General features: G+C 42.2%; 1 protein-coding gene across 1 annotated transcript in view; it reads right to left on the minus strand.

Annotated features, from left to right (window-relative positions):
• Positions 1–600: 600 nt before the first annotated feature.
• The window catches only part of PREP (prolyl endopeptidase), a 100,351-nt gene continuing 75,650 nt past the window's right edge, over positions 601–25,301 (minus strand). The window contains exons 12-15 of the mRNA XM_084827200.1: positions 19,307–19,401; positions 17,220–17,351; positions 3,588–3,744; positions 601–1,816 (exon numbers count right to left, since the gene is read on the minus strand). Of these exons, the coding sequence (XP_084683326.1) occupies positions 1,522–1,816; positions 3,588–3,744; positions 17,220–17,351; positions 19,307–19,401 (679 nt within the window). The 3' untranslated portion in view covers positions 601–1,521. The remainder of the gene's footprint in view (positions 1,817–3,587; positions 3,745–17,219; positions 17,352–19,306; positions 19,402–25,301) is intronic.

Genomic DNA, 25,301 nt, shown 5'->3' on the forward strand with positions numbered 1-25,301 from the left:
ATATCCTATACACTGTCACAGTGACATGGGCAAAATGCGAAGCAGTGTTGAGAGTGGTTTTTTGTTGTCTGTTTTCCTCTCCAATGAATTGAATGAGAGGAATTTTCCTTACACCAACTCTGTGGTCAGTTTGAAGTTCCACCATTGTTGGGGCATGTTCAGGGCCTGAAGGGGTTTAGGATATAGTGTCAATCTGTTTCTCCCCTCTTCCATCCAAGTTTCCACCCCATTTTAGTTGTTATGTTGCTTGAATTGTGCTGGCATAGCAGATACATTGGCATAGCTAATGTATCTTGTGCTAACATATCTATGCAGTTGAACTAGCGTATCTTATGTGACTGTGGTGTAGGGAGAGGCTTCTGACATATTCTATAGCCCCTCAGCCAGTGAAACTAAAGTATGGTGCCCTCAATGTCATTATTGTAAATATATTCTCAAAAGCACAATAGAAATGACAGGTGCTAATCCGCCTTCCTTTTCATTCTTCTTTTATAAAGATGTGCCTCCTTGTTTGATATTTCAAACAAAAGTAAAGAAAAAGGAGAGCCCAATCTCAGCCAGATGGTATTTCCAAATCAGGAGGATGCTACAATTTGCTTTACAGTAGATAGAAGAAGATTTACTATTGTCAATCAAGAGTATTACAGTTTATCAGACACTGAAAAATATTCCATTTCATTAAAGCGAAAACCTGATCTCCTCCTCAGGCATTTGTAAGCTTATTGAGACACACTGGAAACACATGTCTGCAAAAAAGTCTTGAAGGAGCAACACATCCAAGAGAAACAGAGGCTCTTCCATTTGGATCTTGCTTTAGTATGTTATTTCTCATTGGTCAGTAGTCCAAATATTGCTACTTACATTAATTCCATGTTACGTCACCTCTTCCAATGAAAACACAGCACCATAGATATAACAATTTGTAGTCTGTAGATATCATTCCAAAATGGCTGTTAAGAGCCAAGAGGGGTGTGCGCGCGCGTGTATACCTCTAAAATATTTCTTTACTATGTACTGATCCAGAGCAGAGCTGCACAAAATCCAGATTTTTAAAAAACTGACACACAACCTGACATTACTCGGCATTTATAATATAGGTGTTTTAATGGAGAAGTATTGGAAATAATCGCAACGCTTCTTGTGGCTGTAAAGAAAATACAAGTTGACAGTTTATACTGGAACAGTACTTACATTTAATTACAAGTGAGCCAGATATGCTTAAAAGGAGAAACAGTTACATTAAAACTGTTCTGTATGAAATCATCACCTCCAACAACTTTTGACTCTGAGAATTCACATAACAGCATCGTCTGCAATCCGCCTATCTATCAGAACATGCTATTTAAAACATACAAGTGAAAACTAAAATGAGGAGCAAAGTAAACACCGAATCAAAGCAGAAGGGATATGAAGTTCACGGGAAGTTGGGAGTGGCAGCTTAAATGTAAGTACTACACCAAGTGCTCCTGTTGTTTTAAAATGCTGTTAAAGCCCTTTATTTCTAATTGAGACAGTAATGATCTATTCTATCCATTCGAGATTTAGGCATCTTGCTATAAAGGCAAACATGTCGGATGCTTCCTCTATAACTTTGGCTGTCGGCTTTCCGGCACCATGGCCAGCCTTGGTGTCCACGTGGATTAGTAGTGGATTGGTTTGTTTGGGGCTTCGTCCAACAACATACTGCAGAGTAGCAATGAACTTCAGAGAATGAAGAGGCACCACACGGTCATCATGATCAGCTGTAAGAAGTAAGGTGGCAGGGTACTGGACTCCATCTCCATCTGGTATTTTGATATTATGAAGAGGAGAATACCTGTAAGAGGAACGACATTTGTTTGATCCCTGAAAAACAGACAAAATGCTACTGATCGACAGGCACTCGGCAGGATAAAGTAGATTAAGAATCCTGGCTCGAAGGATCTGAGCGGCTGGAGATAAGGTATATGTGCTAGGAAGGAGAAGCCCGTGTGTGTGTGTGTGTGTGGGCCCTGATGAGAAGCGGGATGGCTGGATCTAGAAACAGGATATGTAAATGGCCACACAATGGCTGCAAGCATGTCTATCCAAGGGTTGGCAGAAAAAAAGGGAGTGAAAAGCACTCCTCTGTCTTATGTGGATCCCCTCTTATGTACTCAGCTGATAACAGGAAGAGGGTGAAAGATGACTTGGTACAGTCAACTCTAAGAAAATGGCAAATTCCATGCTAGGAATGATCAGGAAAGGGTTCAAAAATAACAACTGCCGGTATTGTAATGCCGTTATAGAAATCTATTTTGCTGCTACATTTGAAATACTGTGTACAGTTTTTGGTCACCATATCTCAAAAAAGATATTGTAGAGTTGAAAAACGTGCAGGCAAAGTGATCAGAGAACAGGAGTATTTTCCCTAACAGAAAAAGTTAAAGCATTAAGAGGTTTTTTTAGTTTAGAACAGAGATGACGAAGTGGGTAGAAACTAGATAAAGATAGTTTTTTCTCTCTGTTCCATGACACTAGAACTTGACAGCATTAAATAAAATTCATTGGCTGTAGATTCAGGACAGACAAAAGAAAGTACTTCACCACTCATCATATAGTTAATGGATGGAATCTGCTCCTGCACTTGGCATCCTTGTTTAAAATCATCTAAGTTAGTGGCCATTGCTAGTTTAGATGGCTTTCAAAGAGGATTAGACAAATTCATGGAAGATAAAACCTATCAACAGCAATGATGGCTACATGGAATTCACTATGCCACAGCCTGTTGCTAAGACACACCAGTATGGGAATGCCTGTGGGCTTTCCAGCAACATCTGGTTGTCAATGAGGAAACTGGATGCTGGACTGTACAAAGCTTTGGTCTAATCCAGCAGGGCTTTTCCTATGGTTGTATTTATTATTTACAATATTTATATACTGCTCCACATCAGAAGATTTTGGAGTGGTGAACAACCAAGATAAAAGAATAAAATACTAGGTTAAAACAGTTAAAACATTTTTTAAAAAAATACAAATTCCAATAAGGTTGAATTTAATAAACTGCAGCTGGTCATGCAAGAAAGGCCTCTCAAAATAACAATGTCTTCAGGAGGTGTCAGAAGGAACATGATGTACTTTCTGGGCCATGGGTCCATGTGGAACCACCAGGAACATGAGGGATTATGCCCTGGGTTTAATATCTTGAGACACACTTTCCTTGTGTAATGGATTATTTTGGCACATACATGATAAAACTGCTATTAGGGCAAGCTACAAAATGATTTCTTAAAATGCAGAATATAGTTTAGCAAGCCTACTATCGTCTAGTCTTTGCCAACCCGGTGCCCTCCAGGTGTGTTGGACTTCAACTCTCATCATCCCCAGGCAGCACGGCCACATTGAAGTACAACCTGTATTTTTCTTGGAAGAAATGTCTATTGGTTAAATAACTACTAACTGAACTCAATAGATCATGAATAAGTAAATGCCCCCTGGATCTATGGTGTAATTTTAAAGTTTTATCATATGAATTCTTAAGACAGAAAAATGAGCACCTTCCATATTACTGTTATTCAGCAGTCAAGTGGAATTTACTGTACGTAAGCAAGAAAACACTCTCTACTTACTTGTGCAGCCAACCAAATTGTTCTTTATAATCAGAGCAGCCGAAGTCTGTTGTCCAAGCATGTCCAATGGTGAATTTGTGGAACTTTAGCATGTCCATTACTCCTACTTGAGCAATAACACAGCCAAATAGATCTGGACGCTGGTTGGCACAGGCAGCTGAGCATGGGGGTGGGTGGAACAAACAAACTCAAGTTGTATTAATATTGATGGCTAGAGTAGCTATTACTGCTGGCTTATATTTACAAATAGCAGTTTTAAAAATAGCAATAAAAGGTTGTAGCATATGAAAAATGTAAGGATATACCTGCATAGGAACAGATCAGTTTGTTACTTTAGCACCAAATCAGAAGTTCCTTGACAAAGTAGGATACAATACAAGAGCAGCTGTATCCATACTGTGGGGGACATATGAAGATGCCTTACAGTCTAGGGCAGCTGGGAGAAGGATGCAGAACCTTGATTCATTTATACTTCTTCCCAGAAATCCTCCCCTGGCAGCTTTTCTAGATGGGTTTCAAGCACTGGAGAGACAGAAGTAACTTGGGGAAGGTTATTTCCTGTCGGGGTGGAGGAAAAAGTGCATTGGTGGGAAAGAAAAAAGTGTATTGTGGGGAGAAAAAAAGTGAATTGGAGAGCATTTAGCACCCCTCTTCCACCTACCACTGCATATTACATTCCACACATTATATGCATCTGGCATAACCCACTTCATATAAAGGCCTAACTTGATGTGTTTTATAAATCCTGGTATAAAACTACTAATCAGAAATAGAAAAAGTAGACTCTGTATAAAAGGTTAACTCCAGTTCCCACGCAATGATAATCCAGAATTTTTTTAGAAGTCTGAGTTATTGGAAAGAAGGCACCATGCTTGTGCATATGCAGCCCTGCTGCATGCAGGAGTAGCTAAACAAACCACCTTCTTCCATGGTTTGGTTAGCATTACATGCAAACCAGGAACTCTGTCTTGCCTGTCCCTCGACAAGCCAGAGTCATAACCTGAAGTTTGTTCTTGTGTATAACTCAAGATCGTTGAGGGAGAGATAAGTCAGAGTTCCTCATTCACATTTAATGTGAACCAAACCATGGAAGGAAGCTCTGCGGTTTGTTTAGCCCCTCCTGCTTGCAGCTTCATTCCCAATAATCCAGAATCTGAAGAAAATCTGGGATACTATTGCCTACAAACCAGGCTGATGTGTGTTACGGAGTCCATCTATTCTAGTTCTGACTGGTTGTGGCTCTTCAAAGTTTTGGGGCAGGAGTCTTTCCCAGCCTTGCTATATCATATCCTTTACTGGAAACACCAGGCACTGAAGCTGGGGCCCTCTGCATGCAAAGCCTGTGCTCTACTCACTCAGTTATGTCACTTGCCCTGACATGCTCAGCTTTTGGGAGCTGGATGTGCTGAAGAACAAGAAGTAGCCAACTACTTCCTGCTGGAAAGTTATGATTTTTAATAGTCTGTGACACTGGACATACCATGAGATGCTTGAAAAGCAATGAAGCTTTCTGAAATAAATAAGTGCACAAATTCCCTTCCATTTCATGTTATATTTAAAGAAACTGATTGATGCATATGGGACAGTGGAAGCACTCCAGATGCTAGTCCACACTTTCCCCCACAGCCCAGCTAATCAGTAGGACTGCAGGGGAAAAACACTGTTCAGGCACTGCTAATAGCAGACCTGGGACAGCAATCTTGTTGGAGAATGCTGGTTGCTGGGAGAGGCTTTTGCCTCACCCAGCTCCAAGCTACTCCACCTGTGAGATTATTTATCTGCTGCTAGGAGCAGCAGCCCCTTCATGGATCACTGCTTTGTTGTGGCGAAGGGGCTTGCGTAACTCAGTGAAGCCATAAGCTATGCTGCGCATGGCCACCCAAGACGAACAGGTCATGGTGGAGAGTTCTGACAAAATGTGGTCCACTGGAGAAGGAAATGGCAACCCACTCCAATATTCTTGCCAAGAAAACCCCAAGGAACGTATCACAGGGCTAAAAGACATGACGCCGGAAGATGAGTCCCTCAGGTCGGAAGGTGTCCAATATAGTACTGGGGAAGAAGAGCAGAGGGTATTTCCAAGTAGCGCCAGAAAGAGTGAAGCGGCTGGGCCAAAGCCGAAAGGACACTCAGCTGTGGATGTGTCTGGTGGTGAAAAAAAAGTCCGATGCTGTAAAGAACAATATTGTTTAGGAACCTGGAATGTCAGATCAATGAATCAAGGTAAGCTGGAGGTGGTCAAACATGAGATGGCAAGATTGAACATCTTGGGAATCCGCGAACTAAAATGGACAAGCATGGGTGAATTTAATTCAGGTGACCATTATATCTACTACTGTGGGCAAGAATCCCTTAGAAGAAACAGAGTAGCACTCATAGTCAATAAAAGGGTGGGAAAAGCAGTACTGGGGTACAATCTCAAAAATGACAGAATGATCTCAGTACGAATCCAAGGCAAACCATTCAGCATCACAGTAATTCAAGTCTATGCCCCAGCCACTGAGGCTGAAGAATCTGAGGTTGATCGGTTTAATGAAGTCCTACAACACCTTCTAGAACTAACACCAAAAAAAGATGTCCTCTTCATCATAGGGGATTAGAATGCTAAAGTAGGACGTCAAGAAATTACCGGGATAACAGGCAAGCATGGCTTTGGTGTACAAAATGAAGCAGGACAAAGGCTAACAGAGTTTTGCCAAGAGAACACGCTGATCATAGCAAACACTCTTTTCCAACAGCACAAGAGGCGACTCTACACATGGACTTCACCAGATGGTCAATATCGAAATCAGATTGATTATGTCCTTTGCAGCCAAAGATGGAGAAACTCTATACAGTCAGTGAAAACAAGACCTGGAGCTGACTGTGGATCAGATCATGAGCTTCTTATCGCAAAATTTCGGCTTAAATTGAAGAACGTCGGGAAAACCACTAAACCACTCAGGAATGACCTAAATCATATCCCTTATGAATATACAGTGGAGATGACGAATAGATTTAAGGGATTAGACCTGATCGACAGAGTGCCTGAGGAACTATGGATGGAGGTCTCTAATATTGTTCAGGAGGCAGCAACGAAATCCATCCCAAATAAAAAGAAATGCAAGAAAGCAAAGTGGCTGTCTTGAGGAGGCTTTACAAGTAGCTGAGGAAAGAAGGGAAGCGAAAAGCAAGGGAGAAAGGGGAAGATATACCCAACTGAATGCAGATTTCCAAAGAATAGCAAGGAGAGACAAGAAGGCCTTCTTAAATGAACAATGCAAAGAAATCAAAGAAAACAATAGAATGGGAAAGACTAGAGATCTCTTCAAGAAAATCAGAGATCTCAAGGGAACGTTTTGTGCAAAGACGGGCATGATAAAGGACAAAGAAGGCAGGGACCTAACAGAAGCAGATGAGATTAAGAAGAGGTGGAAAGAATACACAGAAGAACTATACAGGAAAGATCTGAATGTCCCTGATAGCCATGATAGTGCGGTCACTGAACTTGAGCCAGACATCCTCGAGAGTGAAGTCAAGTGGGCCTTAGGAAGCATTACTAACAACAAAGCTAGCGGAGATGACAGTATTCCAGCTGAGCTATTTAAGATCCTAAAAGATGATGCTGTTAAAGTGCTGCACTCAATATGCCAACAAATTTGGAACACTCAACAATAGCCACAAGACTGGAAAAGGTCAGTTTACATTCCAATTCCAAAGAAGGGCAATGCCAAAGAGTGTTCAAACTACCGTACAATTGCGCTCATTTCACATGCCAGCAAGGTGATGCTCAAAATCCTACAAGCTAGGCTTCAGCAGTATGTGAACCGAGAACTACTGGAAGTACAAGCTGGGTTTCAAAGAGGCAGAGGAACTAGAGATCAAATCACCAACATTCGCTGGATCATGGAGAAAGCAATAGAATTCCAGAAAAACGTCTATTTCTGCTTCATTGACTACGCTAAAGCCTTTGACTGTGTGGATCACAACAAATTGTGGCAAATTCTGAAAGAGATGGGAGTACCAGACCACCTTACCTGTCTCCTGAGAAACCTGTACGAGGGTCAAGAAGCAACAGTAAGAACCAGACATGGAACAACCAAGTGGTTCAAAATTGGGAAAGGAGTACGACAAGGCTGCATATTGTTACCCTGCTTATTTAACTTATATGCAGAGTACATCATGAGAAACGCCGGGTTGGATGAATCACAGGTCAGAATTAAGATTGCTGGGAGAATTATCAACAACCTCAGATACGCAGACGATACCATCCTAATGGCAGAAAGTGTAGAGGATCTCAAGAGCCTCTTGTTGAGGGTGAAAGTGGAGAGTGCAAAAGCTGGTTTGAAACTCCACATTAAAAAAACTAAAATCATGGCATCTGGCCCCATCACCTCCTGGAATATAGAAGGGGAAGAAATGGAAGCAGTGACAGATTTTATTTTCTTGGGCTCCAAGATCCCCACAGACGGTGACTGTAGCCATGAAATTAAAGACGCTTGCTGCTTGGGAGGAAAGCTATGGCAAACCTAGACAGCATAGTAAGAAGCAGAGACATCTCCTTGCCGACAAAGGTTCGTATAATCAAAGCTATGGTTTTCCCAGTAGCAACGTATGGCTGTGAGAGCTGGACTATAAGGAAGGCTGAGCGCCGAAGAATTGATGCTTTCGAACTGTGGTGCTGGAGAAGACTCTTACGAGTGCCCTGGACTACAAGGAGGTCAAATCAGTCCATCCTAAAGGAAATTAACCCTGACTGCTCATTGGAAGGACACATACTGAAGCTGAAGCTCCAATATTTTGGCCACCTAATGCGAAGAGAAAACTCCCTGGAAAAGACCCTGATGCTGGGAAAGATTGAAGGCAAAAGGAGAAGGGGGCGGCAGAGGATGAGATGGCTAGATAGCATCACCGATGCAATGAATATGGACTTGAGCACACTCTGGGAGAGAGCGCAGGACAGGAAGGCCTGGCGTGCTATGGTCCATGGGGTCACGAAGAGCTGGACACGACTGAACAACACAGGAGCAGTGGAGAAACAGTGATCTCACTGGAAATTGCTGGGAGTTGGGAGAGGCAAAAGCTTTGTATGTATGCATGCAGATGTCCAGGTTAGTACATCCCAATGCATGACACTGAGATATGAATGAATGAATGGCCCATCTGACAATCTAGGGCTCGATAACATGGTTATGTGTGGATCTGTTGTTTGGGGAAGGAGAAGCTTGCCCAATGTGAGACATGGAAACGCCTCTGCTTGAGATATCGGCTCACTATCAGGTGTGTCAGCTTCGAAGCAGTGGTATGGAGATTATGGGTTGGATCCAGATTTAATAATACTTAAATCTGAAGTATGAAATCATACTGGCATCAATGGGGCTGAAATTAGTCATGACCAGCTTAAGTCCCATTGATTTCAATTGGGTCTGCTCTAAGCATGACTACAACTGGATCCAACCTAGTAGGCTTTCCTTAGCTCCCATGAGGAGGTGCTCTACTAGCTCATCTCACAAGCTTGAAGAGAGCAGAACTACAGCCAAGATGTGTCAGGCTAGCTGTATTTAGTTGTCAAAACACTATGTTAAAAAAAAAGGTGAAGTCCAACACCTTCTTTTAACAGAAACACAATAGGCATTAATGTTTCTAGTATGCTTTTGAATATAAAAAAATAAGTTGGACAGTGCACCTGAGCTATGGGAGAGAAAGGGAAGGTCAAAACTAAACAGCTGAGCCAGTATTTATTTGCTGGTATGCATGTCTATCATTTCAGTTCTGGGAAGAAGCCAGGCCTCCCACCAATCTGAGAATCTGCTGTGAGCTTCACTTTTATGGTATGCCTGCCTTTGCTTGACAATAATAGTACTTTAAATCACTGGATCTGATGATGTATCAAATCCAACACATTACTTTGATGTCAAAACCACTGGCACTGATCTTTCTTTCTTTCTTTCTTTCTTTCTTTCCTTCCTTCCTTCCTTCCTTCCTTCCCCTGCCCTTCCTTCAAACCAAAAATTCCTTTGCTTTGTTTTCAAGAAATATTAAAAAAAAAGAATCCTAGAGAAGTTTTTCTTTAAAAAAGAGCAAGGAGGATTGCTCCCTTCTAGCTGTGCTGACTAATGAAGGATGCACCTCACGAACGTGCGTCACAGTTCTGTACTCTGCTGGGCTGGGCAGGGCAGATGTCTGCAATCTCATTACAGCAACCATACATGCTTTGGCCATGCAACTTCCAGCAGTTTTATGATTGGTAGAATGTTTGTGATTGGTAGGATCAGTCACACAAAAGCCTGAAGGGAGGAGCTGAAAGCCAGTAACATCTGCTGGCTAGGACTTGTGTAGAATGCTCCAACCACTCATAAGCAGCACCTGTGCACCGTGCACAGCCGGCTGCATTTCTGTGCTGTGGTGTCAGGTCTGTGAGTTGGACAGGCCAACGAATCAGCACTGCGCAGCCAGTTTGTGAATCATGGCCTGAGCCGGCATTTCATTCTTGGATTTACACTCTATGGGATACATGTATGTGTTTTTTACATATGAATGAGCTTGGAAAGGTATTGCTTGAATTTATCAGTGTTACCTTCCATTCATGCGAATAGGAGGAAAGTGTTCTGGAAAAATTCCAGCATTTTTCTTGACTCCCCCGACCCCCCTGGATAGGATCTGAGGGAACATGGCGCTATGCTTTTACATCTGAGGCAGACATTGTACACTATGAATGCTGACCATAAGAACATAAATAGCTATTTTAAAATCCCCATAGATATCAAAAGAGAGGGAAAAACTTGTTCTGCTTGGAAAAAACAGAACATGCAACATGCTCAAAATAAAGAACAGTTCAACAAACTGGGTGCGGAGCAAGGCAGCAGCATGTTTAGAAGACCCCTGAATGAACTTTGTAAAATAAGAATGGACAACCTACCACACAAATTTATTTATTTATTTGCATCACTTGGGACAGCTAAAACCAATTACAAACCAACAACAATTAAAAATGAAAGCACAGAAATGGAAATAGGCTCAGCAGATAAAACATCCTGAACCAAGAGTCTACCACAGAAAAATAATCTGCCTGGAACAGGAAAGTTAGCAAAAAACAGGAAATGAGGGGAACAAATAGATCTCATTCATTCATTTCATTCCTTTATTTCGTTTCTGTACTACCTAATAGCCAAAGGTCTCTGGGCAGTTTACGAACATTACAAAACAAAGATCTCATAGGATAAGGTATTCCACAGTCTAGGTGCAGCTACTGAGAAGGTCCTCTCTCATCCTGACCAATTGTGCCTCAGCCACACACACTACAGAAAGAGAAAGGTCTCTCCAGCACAGAGAGAAAGGCCTCCCTAATAGACATTAGTGAGTGAGAAGATGGTAGAGGAAGAAACGGTCCTTCAGGTATCCTGGACCTAAGCTATTTAGGGATTTAAAGATATTTACCAACTCTTTGGGTTGTATCCAGTTAGCCCTTCCCGCTGTAGCAGCTTCCATCAGTCGAACAAGTCACTTTCCCCTCCTCTTACCCCCACACCCCGGTCTACTCAAAATTGGCTCCAAAAGGTCAGGGCCTCCTCCGGAGCAGATCTGTGGGTTGCAGAAGGGAGAAGATGAAGGAAAGTCCCATTGTGCGATTGGAAGTCTGTTTGCATCGTGTTGATTTCACCCTGTTTATTGTGCTCACAAACAAATTGGCAACCAGTAAAGCTGTCGCAGAATGGGCATAATACGATCCCACGGACGAGCAGCCTCACATCCCCACTGCCACATACTGGATCAACGGAAATTTCTGAAGATTCTTCATATGCACTTCTGTAGAGTGCATTCCCAATACTGTACAGAGAATCTCAGCTGGGACCATTCCACCTCCCTTGTCCAGCCAGGTCTCTGAAATACATGCCAGGATCAGTTCTACTGGTTAATATTTTCTATGCCTGATCTGGTGTTCAACAGCACAACCTTCTGGCCAGGAAGGCAGGGGGGTTGCCACCAGACAATCCAGTAACATGTTTTCTCCATTATCAAAAAGTGGCAGCTAATGGAGCATGATGTGTTTCCCAGTTATTATGAACTTCATATTGCTGGCCTTGTGAACTTTTTAGTGAAAGTGGAATAAGAACAGAATTGTTTGTACCATCATCATGGAAACCTGGACAGGAAATGGACTTGGCAAAAGATTAATATTTAAGGTAAGGCAGTTGCATTAAGAAGCAGTTTACCACACCTTTGTTTTGGTTACTTTCTAAACAAGGCCCTACAAATTGTGCAATTGATTTAAACATTGTGAGATGATGTTTGAGTATATGCAGTAGTCACATTTCAAGATTTATTCTAAGACTACGCAGCCAGACCTGGAAGGAAGGAAGGAAGACAGATCAAGAACAACTCAAAATCCTAAAGCTGCTGAACAGTCCCTGGTCTTCATGTTGTGCATGCCCTATTCTAGGAAAATCACATCATCTTTCCACTTAGAAAACATAGAATTAATTAATGTTGCAAAATATTTCAGGATATTTTTCCATATGATTTCCACTGTGCATGAAAGGAGTGTAAGCTGATGATCTCTGTTATGTATCCTGGTGGGTATGTGCATGTGTGTACTGTGGCTTAGTTATTGTTTTGAACCTTGGCAGCTCCTGTAGAACTGGTAGTAGCAACAGTGGGTGGAGCTTCTGTTGTCACTTCTGTGTGTGCTGAATTAAAGAACAGTTGTGTTTGAGGCCTGCTGATTCTTGCAGTCATTCCTACCACCTATACAACATTTTGTGGTGACGAAGATGGGATCCTGAGAGCTATACAGGCAGCAAGGACTGTGAATCCATTTACACAGCTAACTGGTAAGCAGTCAGCTAGACCCACTTAAGAACTTGAGCAACTCCTGTGTTTGTTTTTTAAGAGAATTAAAATAAAAATGGCTGCTCTTGGACATATCAAAGAGTTTGATGTTAGTCAACCTGCTTCCTGTGATTCTTATGCAGACTGGCTTTCATTCTATCTTGAAGTAAGTAAGATAGCCAATGCTGAACAAAAGTGAACTATGCTCTTAATTGTTTGTGGGCCACAGACATTTGCCATAATAAGACCCTTCACCGTTCCTGCCTCGCCCCAAACTAAGACTTTTGATGAACTTTAGGATTATTGAAGATACATTTCTCACCAAATACTTCGGTTACTGTGCAGAGACTTAAATTTCACAAACGAATGCAGCAACCTGGAGGACACTGCCACTTATATTGTAGAACTGCATCATCTTTCTCAACACTGCAATTTTGGGGATTATCTAGAGGATATGTTGAGGGATCGCCTCGTCTGTGGGGTTTATGATGAAGCACTACAACACCTCCTGTCCGAGCCAAACTTGACATTTGCAATGGCTCAAGAAAAGGCATTAGCCAGTGAGACTGCATCACTATATGTCACAGAACTCAAGAGAGATGCAGATGATATAAATGCCATCCAGAGCAAGCAGGCTGAGAATTCTGGGCAGCTAGGTCAACAGAACGCAAGAAATGCACCCTCCATAAAATCTGCAGATAGGCCCTGGCTTACCTATTCCTGCTCAGGCTGTGGAAGACTACATTAGCACTCTCTGTGAAGATTCAAGGATGCTGAGTGCAGGTTTTGCAAGAAGGGTCACCTTGAGCGAATCTGCCGTTCAAAATCTGTCAGCACAAGACCAAGGAACTATAACAAAGAGTCTCTCCACCTAGCATCTCATGGGGTTGATTGATGAAACTCAGGAGCTATATCACATTCAGAAGGTCTGTGGCAAGGCACATTATGCGGTGTTGTTTGCAACAGTCAATGGTTAGAAGTGCAAAATGGAAGTGGATTTGGGGTCTGGGGTATCTATAATTAACAGTGGCATCTTTAAGCACGTATTTTTTGGGACCCTTGCTCCAAAGTTGTCAAGTCCATTATGCATTCTGCATGATTACAATAAAAAGAAGGTCAATATAGTTAGATGCTGTACCACAGATGTACAGTATGGCTCCTTCCAAGGGAAGCGTCCCCTTATAATTGTGGAAGGGCAGAGGAAAAACCTCTTGGGGAGAAACTGGTTTCTCATCAATAGGAATTCACGCCCTTACTACAGGTTGGCTTGCAACAATTGTTAATACATTTCCAAGGGTATTTTCTGAAGAACTGGGAGAATACAAAGGGAAGCCAGTGTCACTTCATCTGGATCCATCTATTGCACCAATTTGCATGAAAGCCAGGAATGTGCCTTTTGAATTGCAGGGAAAAATTGAAGAACTTGAGCATCTCATCAAGCAAGGTGTGCTAGAAACAGTTATACAGACCCAGTGGCCTATGCTCATTGTGCCAATATTAAAGCCTAATGGGAAGGTGAGACTGTGTGGGGATTACAAGTGCACTGTGAATAAAGCACTCAAGCAGCATCCATACCAAGTTCCTGCTCTCAATCAACTCTTCGCTGTTCTTCGTGGAGGGAAGGTCTTTGCAAACCTTGATCTGGCCCAAGCATATCAACAGTTGGTCGTCGATGATTCTACAGTAGATGCCTAAACCACAGTCACTCATTGAGGGACATTCTGAGTAAAGCATCTGCAATTTGGAATTTCTGTGGCCCCCAGACTGTTCCAACAATTCATGGAAACGCTACTTTCTGGAATTCCAGATGTACCATATTTTGACGATGTCCTGTTCATGGGGTCAACAGAGGAAGAGCTTGATGAATGACTTCAAGAAGTTGTACATCGTTTTGACACATCCAGCATTTATGTAAAAAAGGAGAAATGAGAAACTGGAACCCTCCAGTGTAACATTTTGGGGCTATCATATTGATGGTTCTGGAATTCATCCCCCTGACGAAAAAATACGTGCAATTCACAATGCACCTGCTCCAAAAACAAAGCAGGAACTTCAAACCTTCTTGGGACTTCTCAATTTCTACCCTGTGTTTCTTCCACAAAAGGCTACCATTGCTGGGCCACTGCATTGCTTGCTGGGAAAAGGAGTTCCATGGAAATGGACCAGCCAGTATGCTTTTCAGAATGTCAAACACTTGTTGAGTTCAAATTCTGTGCTTGTACATTATGACAACGCCCCTTCCCCCCACTAATCCTTACTACGGATGCTTCTTCTTATGAGGTTAGGGCTGTGCTAAGCCACACATTTCCAGATGGTACAGAGGCACCAATTGCTTATTATTCAAGGACTATGTTATCCACTGAAAGGAACTTGGCACAAATTGATAGAGAAGCCTTCGCTGTTATTGCAGGAGTCAAAAAGTTCCACAACTACCCCTATAGCCATACTTTTGAAATATACACGGACCACAGGCCCCCTTGTAGGAATCTTCTCTCCTGGTATGCCTACTCCCTGCATACTATCTCCCAGCAAGCAGCGTTGGAACATTCTACTCAATGCTTATGATTATACACTTTTCTACAAGCCAGGAAAGGCAATAGCTAATGCCGATGGACTGAGTCGGGTACCACTTCAAATTCCAAATTTTGTTGTACCTCCTCCACTGGAAGTCTTGATACTCAAAGGCCTTCATGACTCACCTCTTCAGACTGATCAAATTGCTAGGCTGACTGCTTGAGATCCTGTAGTGGCTCCTGTTTTAAACTGGTATGGAGGGGATAGCCAGATGAGGAACTGCCAGAGGAATTTAAGCCATTCAAACGCCGTGGGCATGAGATGTCTACCCATAAGGGATGTCTGCTATGGGGAACCCGTGTTGTTATTCCAGATAAGAGTCATCAAACCATCTTGACCATGCTGCATGCAGCTCATCCAGGGATCGTTTGCATGAAAGCACTGGCCAGGCGCTATGTCTGGTGGCCAGTACTGACTCACGTATGGAAAAAACTGTAAATGAGTGCAGTACTTGTCAAGCCACTAGGCACAATCCACCAAGGGCACCTATCCTTCCATGGGAAGCGACCAAGAAGTCTTGGCCAAGAATCTATATTGATTTTGCAGGACCATTTCAAGGAAAAAATGTCTTGGTTGTGGTAAATTCTTTCTTGAAGTGGTTTGAAGCAGTCTTAGTACCATCACAAAAAGCCACTGCAACAATCACAGCATTGTCCCACAGCATTTGCAACCCATGGGTTGCCTGATACTATAGTCTCAGACAATGGAACTGCTTTTACATTTGTTGAATTTAAAACATTTGCAGACAAGAACATTATTCAGGCTGTCACCATTGCACCTTGTCATCCCCGAGCAAATGGCCAAGCTGAACGGATGGTGCAGACAACAAAAGATGCCCTGAAGCACACTGTGGGAGGAGACTGGCCAACGTGCTTTGCCAGGCTTCTTGTTGCTCAACATGTTACTCCTTGTGCAACAACAGGAGTCAGTCCTGCAGAGTTACTTATGGGGTGACATCTAAAAACTTGTCTTGACTGTCTCCACCCAGACTTAGCTGAAGACTTGCAAAGCAAACGGGAGCAAGCTCTGGATGCTACTTTCTCAGGTCCTACTCTCCATTCGTTTGCCCCACAAGATCAGGTGTTTGCTAGGAACTATGGTGCTGGACCAAGGTGGGATCCTTCCTCTATCACTGAGGTCACTGGACCTGTGTCATACAAGGTCCAGGGTGCAGATGGGTCAGTGTGGCATCAGCTCTGGCCAGAGTGGGTTGTCATCAGCAGAGGTAGCTGCTGAAGATCTATCTGAAACTGATGTGTTTCTCTCACCACCACCACCAGAAGCACTTAATGATGGGAGCAATATTCCTTCCTTACCTATGGCAGTTACTGAAAGGAAGTCATCTGAGCAAGCTACACTTACTAGTTGAGTGCAGAGACCATACCATGAAAGGGTACCTCCTCGTTGGTCGGAAGACTATGATAGCTAAGTGGGGAGGAATGTTATGTATCTGTCGTGGTGGTGGTGGTACCGAGGCTCAGTCATTATTTTGAACCTTGGCAGCTCCTGTAGAGCTGCAAGAAGCAACAGCAGGTGAAACTTCTGCTAAGTTGTCACTTCTGTGTGTGCTGAAATAAAGAACAGTTGTGTTTGAGGCCTGCTGATTATTCAGTCATTCCTTCTACCTATACAACGATCTCCCATCTATGTGCCAGGGAAAGCTAGGTCCTAGGTAAACAGGAAGCTTCAAAAATGGAAAAACCTAAAGGCAAAATGCTTCAGATAGGGGGGGAGTAGGAAGAGTCAGTGGCAACTAATAATATACAAAAGTCAGTGCTGACTAGTCACTAATTTTTGATATGAGTTTTGCCCTTGTTTCCCTAGCTATATTTTTTTATATACACTGTGTTCTGTATGTAGCTAGTTCTACAAGAACAGACAGATGCCTCAATGCACTCATTATGTGTGTGGCTCATAAGGATGGATGTTTGCTTAAATGGTCAATTGGTATTCTGCAGACCCAGATAACATCTGAGTGCTGAGCCAATTACTCAGTTCTGTTAACTAGTGTTATGATGTCTTCCAGAACCTACTCTCCAAACCTTCAAATTACTTTACATTAAATCCATCTAAGTCAAGTCATAACTACATAACTGCTGCTGGCTTTTATCTTGGTTCATATTTTGGTTTTATTTTGTTTCAAACGTATGGCTTTAAGTTTGGTTTGTGAACCACTTAAGAGAGCTTTGGCTAATGGGCTGTAGAGAAACGAAATAAATAAATAAATGGAAACACACAGCCTGTTCTTACCCACTAAGAGGCCTCCATTTGAACCTCCATTAATAGTTAGCTTTGTTGGAGAAGTATATCCCTCTTTGATGAGATACTCGGCTGCGCACTGAAAATCATCAAAGCAGTTTTGTTTGTGGCCCAGGATTCCACCTAAATGCAAACAAAGAAAACCAAAACCAGTTTAACCTCTTTAAACACATGCAATTTGTTTTAATATTGCCAATTCAGAATGGGAGCTCTTGGGATGTCTTTTGTTTTCCATGCACGTTTTAATAATTTATGCAGTTGAGAACACAAAAGGCAATGAAGATCTTTCAACAGAGAATTCGGAAGATGGTCCTGCCAGTAACTTTAATGCTTTCAGAAGCCTTGAATAATACATACCTATGCTGAAGGCTGGAAAAAAAACACCACATCACACCAGGTAATGTTCCTATTAACCGATCCCATCTAAAAGCTTCACAGTGCAGACAAAATGGCCACGTGCATTTCTGGCTGAAGTTTATCTAGATAGATCCTTAATGGAAAATTGACCATCTTCAGCTCATTCATGGCATTTTAATCAAAAATGGAAGCAAAATCTTCTGATTTTCTCCTCATGGCCACACTGGAGAAGGAGGGAGGGGAGAAGCGCACAAGCCTGAGGCTCACTTAGGCGCATTCCTATAACAATAAACCATGGGTTATTGTTACATCCTAACACAGCCAATAATGAATTCTTCTTGGTTATTTCATTGTATTTTTGTTTTTGTATGTACATCTTTGACTTGGCTCCAAAGATGTGTAACCAGAACTCCCTGCTGCAGCTGAGGATTGGGGACTCTCTGAACATGATGTGATGTGAGTGCCTCAGTGCAAGGCAGGAAGGCACCTTTTGTGAAAGTATCTTCTGCTTGCAGAGGAGCACTTTGGATCCAAGCCATTGCTCATGTCATCATTTTGTATCAACTTCCTTTTTTTAAGACGTGATGGTCTTTAGCTTGCACATTACTAACTGATCATAGGAAACTTGACTAGCCATACAAAAGTAGACTCCTTTAATTCTTTAATAATTTAAATGTAGCCTTAACTTTTTTATAGCATGATAATGCTTTGGTGAATGAAACTATTGGTTCCTTTAACTAAAGATTTTGCTATCACCTATACCATTGCCATGCAACAGTCTGTCGTCATATAGTATCATCACATCAAAAAATGAAAAGCACAAAGAATACCATGCATACTATCTATGCATGGTATTTTTTTTTGTTTAACTGGCTCTACAAAACACTAGAGGAGAGACTTCTTGTGCTTTATTTGAAGTATCAAGCACTTCTTCAGTAGTACAACTTCAGAATCATTTCCATGTAATCTAAGAACACCATGCCAAACTCACTTAACATCAGAATAGCTATCTATGAAATTAACAAACAACAGACTTCCAGCTAATACCAACACATGGTAAAACAGTTAATAGGGAAACAAAGCCCTCTCATATAAAGGCAAACTTTATAAAAATTCATTACAGCTCTTCAGTTAATTTCCAGTTATAGAAGGACACTTTGTCTTGGATGATAATACTGTAGATATGCTGGCATGAGTGCTTTATCTTTCTGAAAATCATGAGATCTTTTCTCCCAATTACTGATAAACACTCTAGACTAGAGAAATAATTAGAATAGTACTGAACAAAGTTATGAAAGGGTAACCTGGAAAACGGAAAGAAGGGATTATTGTATATTCTTCAGGAACGACCCAAAATGGGTTTTGGAAAAGATGCAATAGAGCTGGGGAGGGCAGAAGGTAGACCTCCAGATGTTTTGGACTTCAAGTCCCAGAAGCCTCTGCCAGCATGGCTAATGGCCATGAATGTTGGGAGTTGAAGTCCAAAACATCTGGGGATCTACTTTTTGCCCACCTCTGCAGCAGAGAACAAAATTATTTTTTGTAAATTAAGATAGATAACATTTTCAAATATGTTTGTGATGGTGTTGGTGCAAATTCAAATGAAGGTCAAAACAAACAGGTCTGTGTAATTGTTTAGCATGCATACGTACAAACACTTGATCTGTAGAAAGAAATTCAGACTGATACCAGACAACACTCTTGCACCAAGAAATCCTTACCTTTGTGCCAGGTCTCTCCATATTCACCACCTCCCCTGATATTAGCAACAGCTAGAATACCACCAAGGTGTCTTATAAAAATAAGTCTTGATACACTGCAAAAAATACAAATAGGTAAATATTTTCAGTGTTTGGGCTCTGGTGTCCCCTGTTGATTAAAATGTAGTTGTAAGAGGAAAAGTTTCCATTCACATAAAAACATTCTCCTGTTTTAACCTTAAGCTAGTAGAAAGGATAGTTTAAAGGCTTTTCCCATATGAAGTATTGCAATAGCGAACGTCCTTAATAATGACAAATCCTTTCATGATTCATTCTTTGTCTCAACTGTTCAAATCTCCAGATGGGCCAGTTAAATTCTGCAGAAACCTGAACTTATTGACCAAAAATGGATTTGAAGACCTCTTTAAAAAAATAAAAAATAAATAGGCATCTGTTACCAACCCAGAAAAATAAAGCTGATGAACTGCTCCCAAGGATTTAACACATGAACAATGTGAGAGGAAAAAAATCAACATGAAGTACTTAAGGCTGCCCGCTCAAGTTCTTCTACCTTCCTATTTTGCTTAGGAAAGTTGAAGGCCTCACACTTTGATTTCAACTGTTACAATAGTGTCTGCAAAGAGGTAAGATGTTATGAGGGAATAGCACATTGAGGTTAGCCTGCCGTGAGGTCACCAGAAGTGCAGTCACCAGAATCTCAATGTATCCTGCTTAGTGGAAAGAGGCCTTATTGGCTATGAGTGATGTAGTGGAGCCAGGGCTTGCAGGGCCGCAGCACCAGCATTTTTTATTAGCAGGAACACTGATGTCACCCCATCCCCCGCTCCCTTTCAGACTTCCATGTTCTCTCTGAGCTTAGCTGCAATCCTCACAGCTGGAGTGGAGGGGGAGCATCCTGGGGGCTAGAAAGGACGGCAGGGAGGCAGAGTTTTGCCTGGTATAGGCATGTGTGAGCACACATTGCATGCTTTTTGTTTGGATTTTTTGTTTTGGTGTGGTGCAGTGCAGGTTAGCTGGTTTGCTTGTTTTGGTGTGGTGTGTGATTTGCTTGTGTGTGTGTGTGTATGTTGCCTTTTTTATTGTGTGTGTGTATTTTGCCTGTGTGTGTGTGTTTCTCTGAGCATTACCTGTTTTCTTTCTGTGAAGTGCATACTTTTGTTGTGCTTTGAGGGAACAAATACATGAATTGTCATTTAGGGCTCAGACCCCCACCTCTGCCTTGTATTCAGTTTCTGTGTGAAGTCACTTGTCTCTGAACCTCATCAGTTTGCCTTCTGTGAAATGAGTGTTAGAAAAATGTGGGTTCAAATGAGTGGTTTTGTGTTTTGGAGCTCAGAAGCCATTTCTGTGCTTTATTGGGTTCCTGGGCAAGTCATTTATGTATTTGTTACATTTCTATACCACCCCATAGCCGAAATTACTTTTCTTTTAGCTTCACCAATTTGCTTTCTGGGAAATGGGTGCTTTATTATTGGCCACTCCCACCATGTCAGCCATTTTTTGAATGGCCAAACCCCCCTCCCGCCAGGGAAGCTAGTTTGTGAGACATTCTCTCAAAATTCAAAAGCATCCACCAGCCCAAATGGTTGAGGACCCCTGGCCTAGAGTGTTTGGGTGAGAATTAGCATGTGGTGGCAGCCTATCAGTAATTATTTTGCAGGAAAGCATTGTAAAGAAGGGGTCTACCAGTAGGGAAAGACATCCCTCCCTCTCATATCCATAATATTTACAAATGTCAGTATAGCATCTGAAAAAAAAAGTGGGGAGAGAGATGGTCAGCACTAGAATTATTTGTTAACCATGTATTTGCTTGCTTGCTCCTTACACATCTCTAATGTCTACTACCTGACTACTCAATATTCTTTTAATGCAGATGGAAGCTAATACAATACAGCAAGAGAATTACAACTACTTACAAAGACATCTGAGTCATTGATCAGTTCTAAACACTGTTATTAACCAAGACCCTTAAAGTTAGAATTAGTGATCACAAAGGTAAAATGATGGTAAGAAGGCTTGCTGTCAAATGAAGCTGGAAATTAATGCAGTGAGATGTTCACAGAATAACAATAATAGACAAGAAGACTACGAAATCATAGGGAAACCATTCCATCCTTTCCCTACTTGCATCCTTGGCTAGGGAGCCTGCAGCCCAATATACAGATGGGTCATTTTAAACCTGACAGTGGGAACTTTTTCAGTACGAGGGCTGCATTCCTTTTCGGGGAACTGGCTGGGGGCTGAATGCCAGAGGTGGGCAGCCCCCCCGTCTCTCTTTTACACCCATGCATTCACATCCGTACACACCACCATGAAGAAATCCCCCCCATTCTGCAATTAGACTTAACTGCTATCCAACTGCTGTGCTTGCGAGGGATTTGTAGAGGTAAGATCAGAGCACATGGGGCGTGTGTGCATGTGTGTGTGTTAGCCCTTTCCTTACCTGTAGCAGCCCCACCTCAAAGCATCCCCCACACAGCAATTAGACATTAAAAAAATTGTCACCAACGGAGGATTTCTTAAAGCCTATTTGCTGCGTGGGGTGTGTGTGCAGCAGGGAGGCTGTGGGCCAGGTAGGGAAGACCTCTGGGCTGGAAGTTTCCTGTTGTTTTAAAATCATGAAACAGTATCTACCCATTCTCTCCTACCATGTCCCCAAGACTGCCCTTTTTATGGACTCCAGAAAATCGGGTGGGTAAAAGTGTGAAGCCCATCACATAAGAAAAAAAGAGAGGCCATAGTGTGTGTGCGCGCACCCACATGCACACACAAGCACACACAGTTTTGCTGCATGTTTGTCTGGTGACGGGCCTCCAAACAAAGGCAGAGTGTGATGGTGATGGTGGTGGTACTTTTTGTTGGTGAGCAACTCTTTTTCCACTCAGGCTCCCAGCCTGTTTATTTTTGCTTTCTGCCAACATTTCTTATTCCTTGCTACAGGGATGTACAAGAATTTCATTCCTGTTCAGAAATCATGCAGACGTGTCCCATTTGTAACCCCAAACACAATTTCCTGAACTTGTATTTGAGTTCAAAAGTGCACACTTGCACAACTGCACAATTCTGAAAATTCGCACTCGCCCCCAAATCCACATTTTCATACTTCAACCTGGGAGCAGGAATGTGCACTTTCAATTGGGGAAAATGCACATTGTTCTTGATTGAAAATGCACATTTTTCCCAATCGGGGGGGAAAAAAACACGCTCACATTCTGGAATGCAAACAAGGCAAACTGAGCTTTGAGGAAGAATTCAGAGAACCTCAACAAGCTTGAACATCGCATGCTCGCCCATCCCTATGAAACCATCACCTTTTTGCGATCACCTTGTTCTAAGCTCTCTCTATGAGATTTTTTTATAGCCAAACGCCTCTCTCTTTTCACACAGGGTCAAACTAATGTTACTTTTAAATATGTTGCATGCAGGTAAGTCTGTTCTTTTTCCTTACAGAAAGTATGTGTGGACCTGCCAGTCTAGACTGCAACCCACCTTTGGGGTAGGACAGCTTTAACCTGTTGCCCCACCCACTGTGATCCCAATCCGGATCCCCCCCCCCCGAAGTTTGTAGGGGAGGGGGAGAACCTATAATTGCAGGTGCAGCATCTAGACTGGGACCAGTAAGAAAAAAAGAACAGATGTATAATTTAACAAGACCATGTATTAAAAGTAACGTGAAGTTTTTCTTACAGAAACTACCCCAACAGTTGGCAGTCTACATCTCAAATGTTCCAACCCTGAAGTATTAAGGTTGAACCATTCAAATGAGATATTAAGTGCTGGCTCATACTACAAAGTGGCCTGCCTGTCTCACTTTAAACCCAGAAGGGTTTATACACACGACAAACAGGGATACAGACAGCACACATTCTGTTTCCTAGGTGTATCAATATCTGTGTGGCTAACACACAATAATATGCTCAGTTCCTCCAGCTGAGCTCAGTGATGAAGTTTGAAATGTTCAAAGCTTAAGTATTATGTGTTTTTGAAGTCTCCTTTATCATTGCAGAGAACAGACATTTTGTTCTCAGCTTCTGGACCTGTGACTCATTCATTTGGGTTTGACTGTCAGGTTGAATCTGTAAGTGCATGGCTGAATGACTGGCTGCTAGATAAGAGACATGACAACAAGAAAAATGGACACAGACACATGGGAGAGAGAAAGCCCTTGGGATGGATAAAGTGTTCTCATGGTCACCTGCTTCTGGAATCTTGCAAGGAATATGTTTTTGATTTCTTTAAAGAAACGGTTCATAACATAAGCACACGGTTCTATAGTTGCATTGAGACCTAAAGGGTGCTCTAAATTTGGGTTAGCAGTGGGAGGCTGCCTTTGCTAACCATCAGTGGCTAAGAACTTCAGTTCTTAGACTTGTCAAGGATGTCCATGGAAGGATTCAATCAGATTTAAGGCCATTCCCACAGGAGACTTAGGGTCAAACTATGCATTACATTAATGGTGTAGTGTGTACTTCAAGATTTTTTTTTTTACTGTAGAGTAAGTGTGCACAGCCCCAGTTTGGATCTGCACTCCCCCTTCCCTGTTTCCCCCCTGAAATCCTTTCCCCTGATATGTGTGTGTGGATATTTTAAAAAGAGAAAAAAGTATCCATTGGCATCAATAGAGGGCTTTTCTTTTTTCTTTTATCCCAGTGGGGGAGAAATTTGTGTGGGGGGGAAGGGGATGATGACTGTATGTGTATGTATTGGGGGCGTGAACCTTCCCTTCTGGTATGTGGTGGTCCCAATCCAAATAGGAGCTGCTCACACTTATTCTAGAGTAAAAACAGGTTATCCTCAGCTACATGCTACACGCTTAACCCTAAGGGTGCTTTGACTCGTGTAAGAACTTATTTTGTGGACTTACAGCACTGACTTGCTAGTCTCCTGGAAAAGTAACCAGAGTTTTTCTCCACTTTATTAATTTCTACTTGCCACATGGCTCAAAATAACTCTCTGGGTAGTCCAGGAGTACTATTCTAGGGAACAGCACATTTTAGAGTACTTTGCATGGTTACACACAGATTCTCCATGTAAGGAAAGTAAAGCGCAGTGGACCTTAGACTTCTGGATTGGTCATGACCTTAAGCTAGTCCAGGAACTCTACTACAGGACAAGTAAGAATGAGCATCTACATGTTAAGGAGACTGCAAAGTGAGGTCTATTGTAATCTTCTGGAGGCTGAGAAAAGATGATAAGAGAAGTAAGAGACCAAACAGGATACTTACTTAGCAAATGATGATTTGCATTTTAGGTGGTTGTTTAAAAACATAAGAACAGCACTGCTAGATCAGTCCAAATGTTTATCTAGTCCACCATCCTATTTCTCACAATGACCGATCATATAGTCAGGGCCAGAAATATTGGAAGAAGGATAACTGTTTTGGCAGTTGGCCTCTGCACACCACCACATTGAAGTTGAAAGGAAACACACCCAGATGGGAGCGAAGTCAGGACTTTCAGCTGTAATTCAAGGGGTTTCACAAAAGTGGGGCACTAACCATTCAGGAAGGACAGCCAGTGGCATACACACACACCCATCGTTGGTGGCTCAGAAGTAATGGAACAAACCAACATCATTTCAAAGTTAAGGATCGCCTTTAATACCTGGATGAAAATCCTTTGCAGTCAATGACTGCCTGAAGTCTGGAACCCATGGACACGACCAAATGCTGAGTTTCCTCCTTCGAGATGCTTTGCCAGGCCTTTACTGAAGCTGCCTTCAGCTGCTGCTTGTCTGTGGGTTTTTCTGCCTTCAGTCTTGTCTTCAGTAAGTGAAAAGCATGCTCTATTGGGTGGAGATCAGGTGACTGACTTGGACATTGAAGAACATCCCACTTCTTTGCCTTCAGAAACTCTTGGGTACCTTTGCTGTATGTTTTGGGTCAGATTATCCATCTGCAATGTGAAGCGGCATCCTATCAGTTTTGCAGCATTCCGCTGAATCTGAGCAGAAAGTATAGCCCTATACACTTCAGAATTCATCCTGCTGCTTTTA

Source organism: Heloderma suspectum, chromosome 1 (assembly GCF_057233095.1).
Source record: "Heloderma suspectum isolate Gila_16-S chromosome 1, 16-S_ref, whole genome shotgun sequence".
In the NCBI taxonomy this organism is placed as follows: Eukaryota; Metazoa; Chordata; class Lepidosauria; order Squamata; family Helodermatidae; genus Heloderma; species Heloderma suspectum.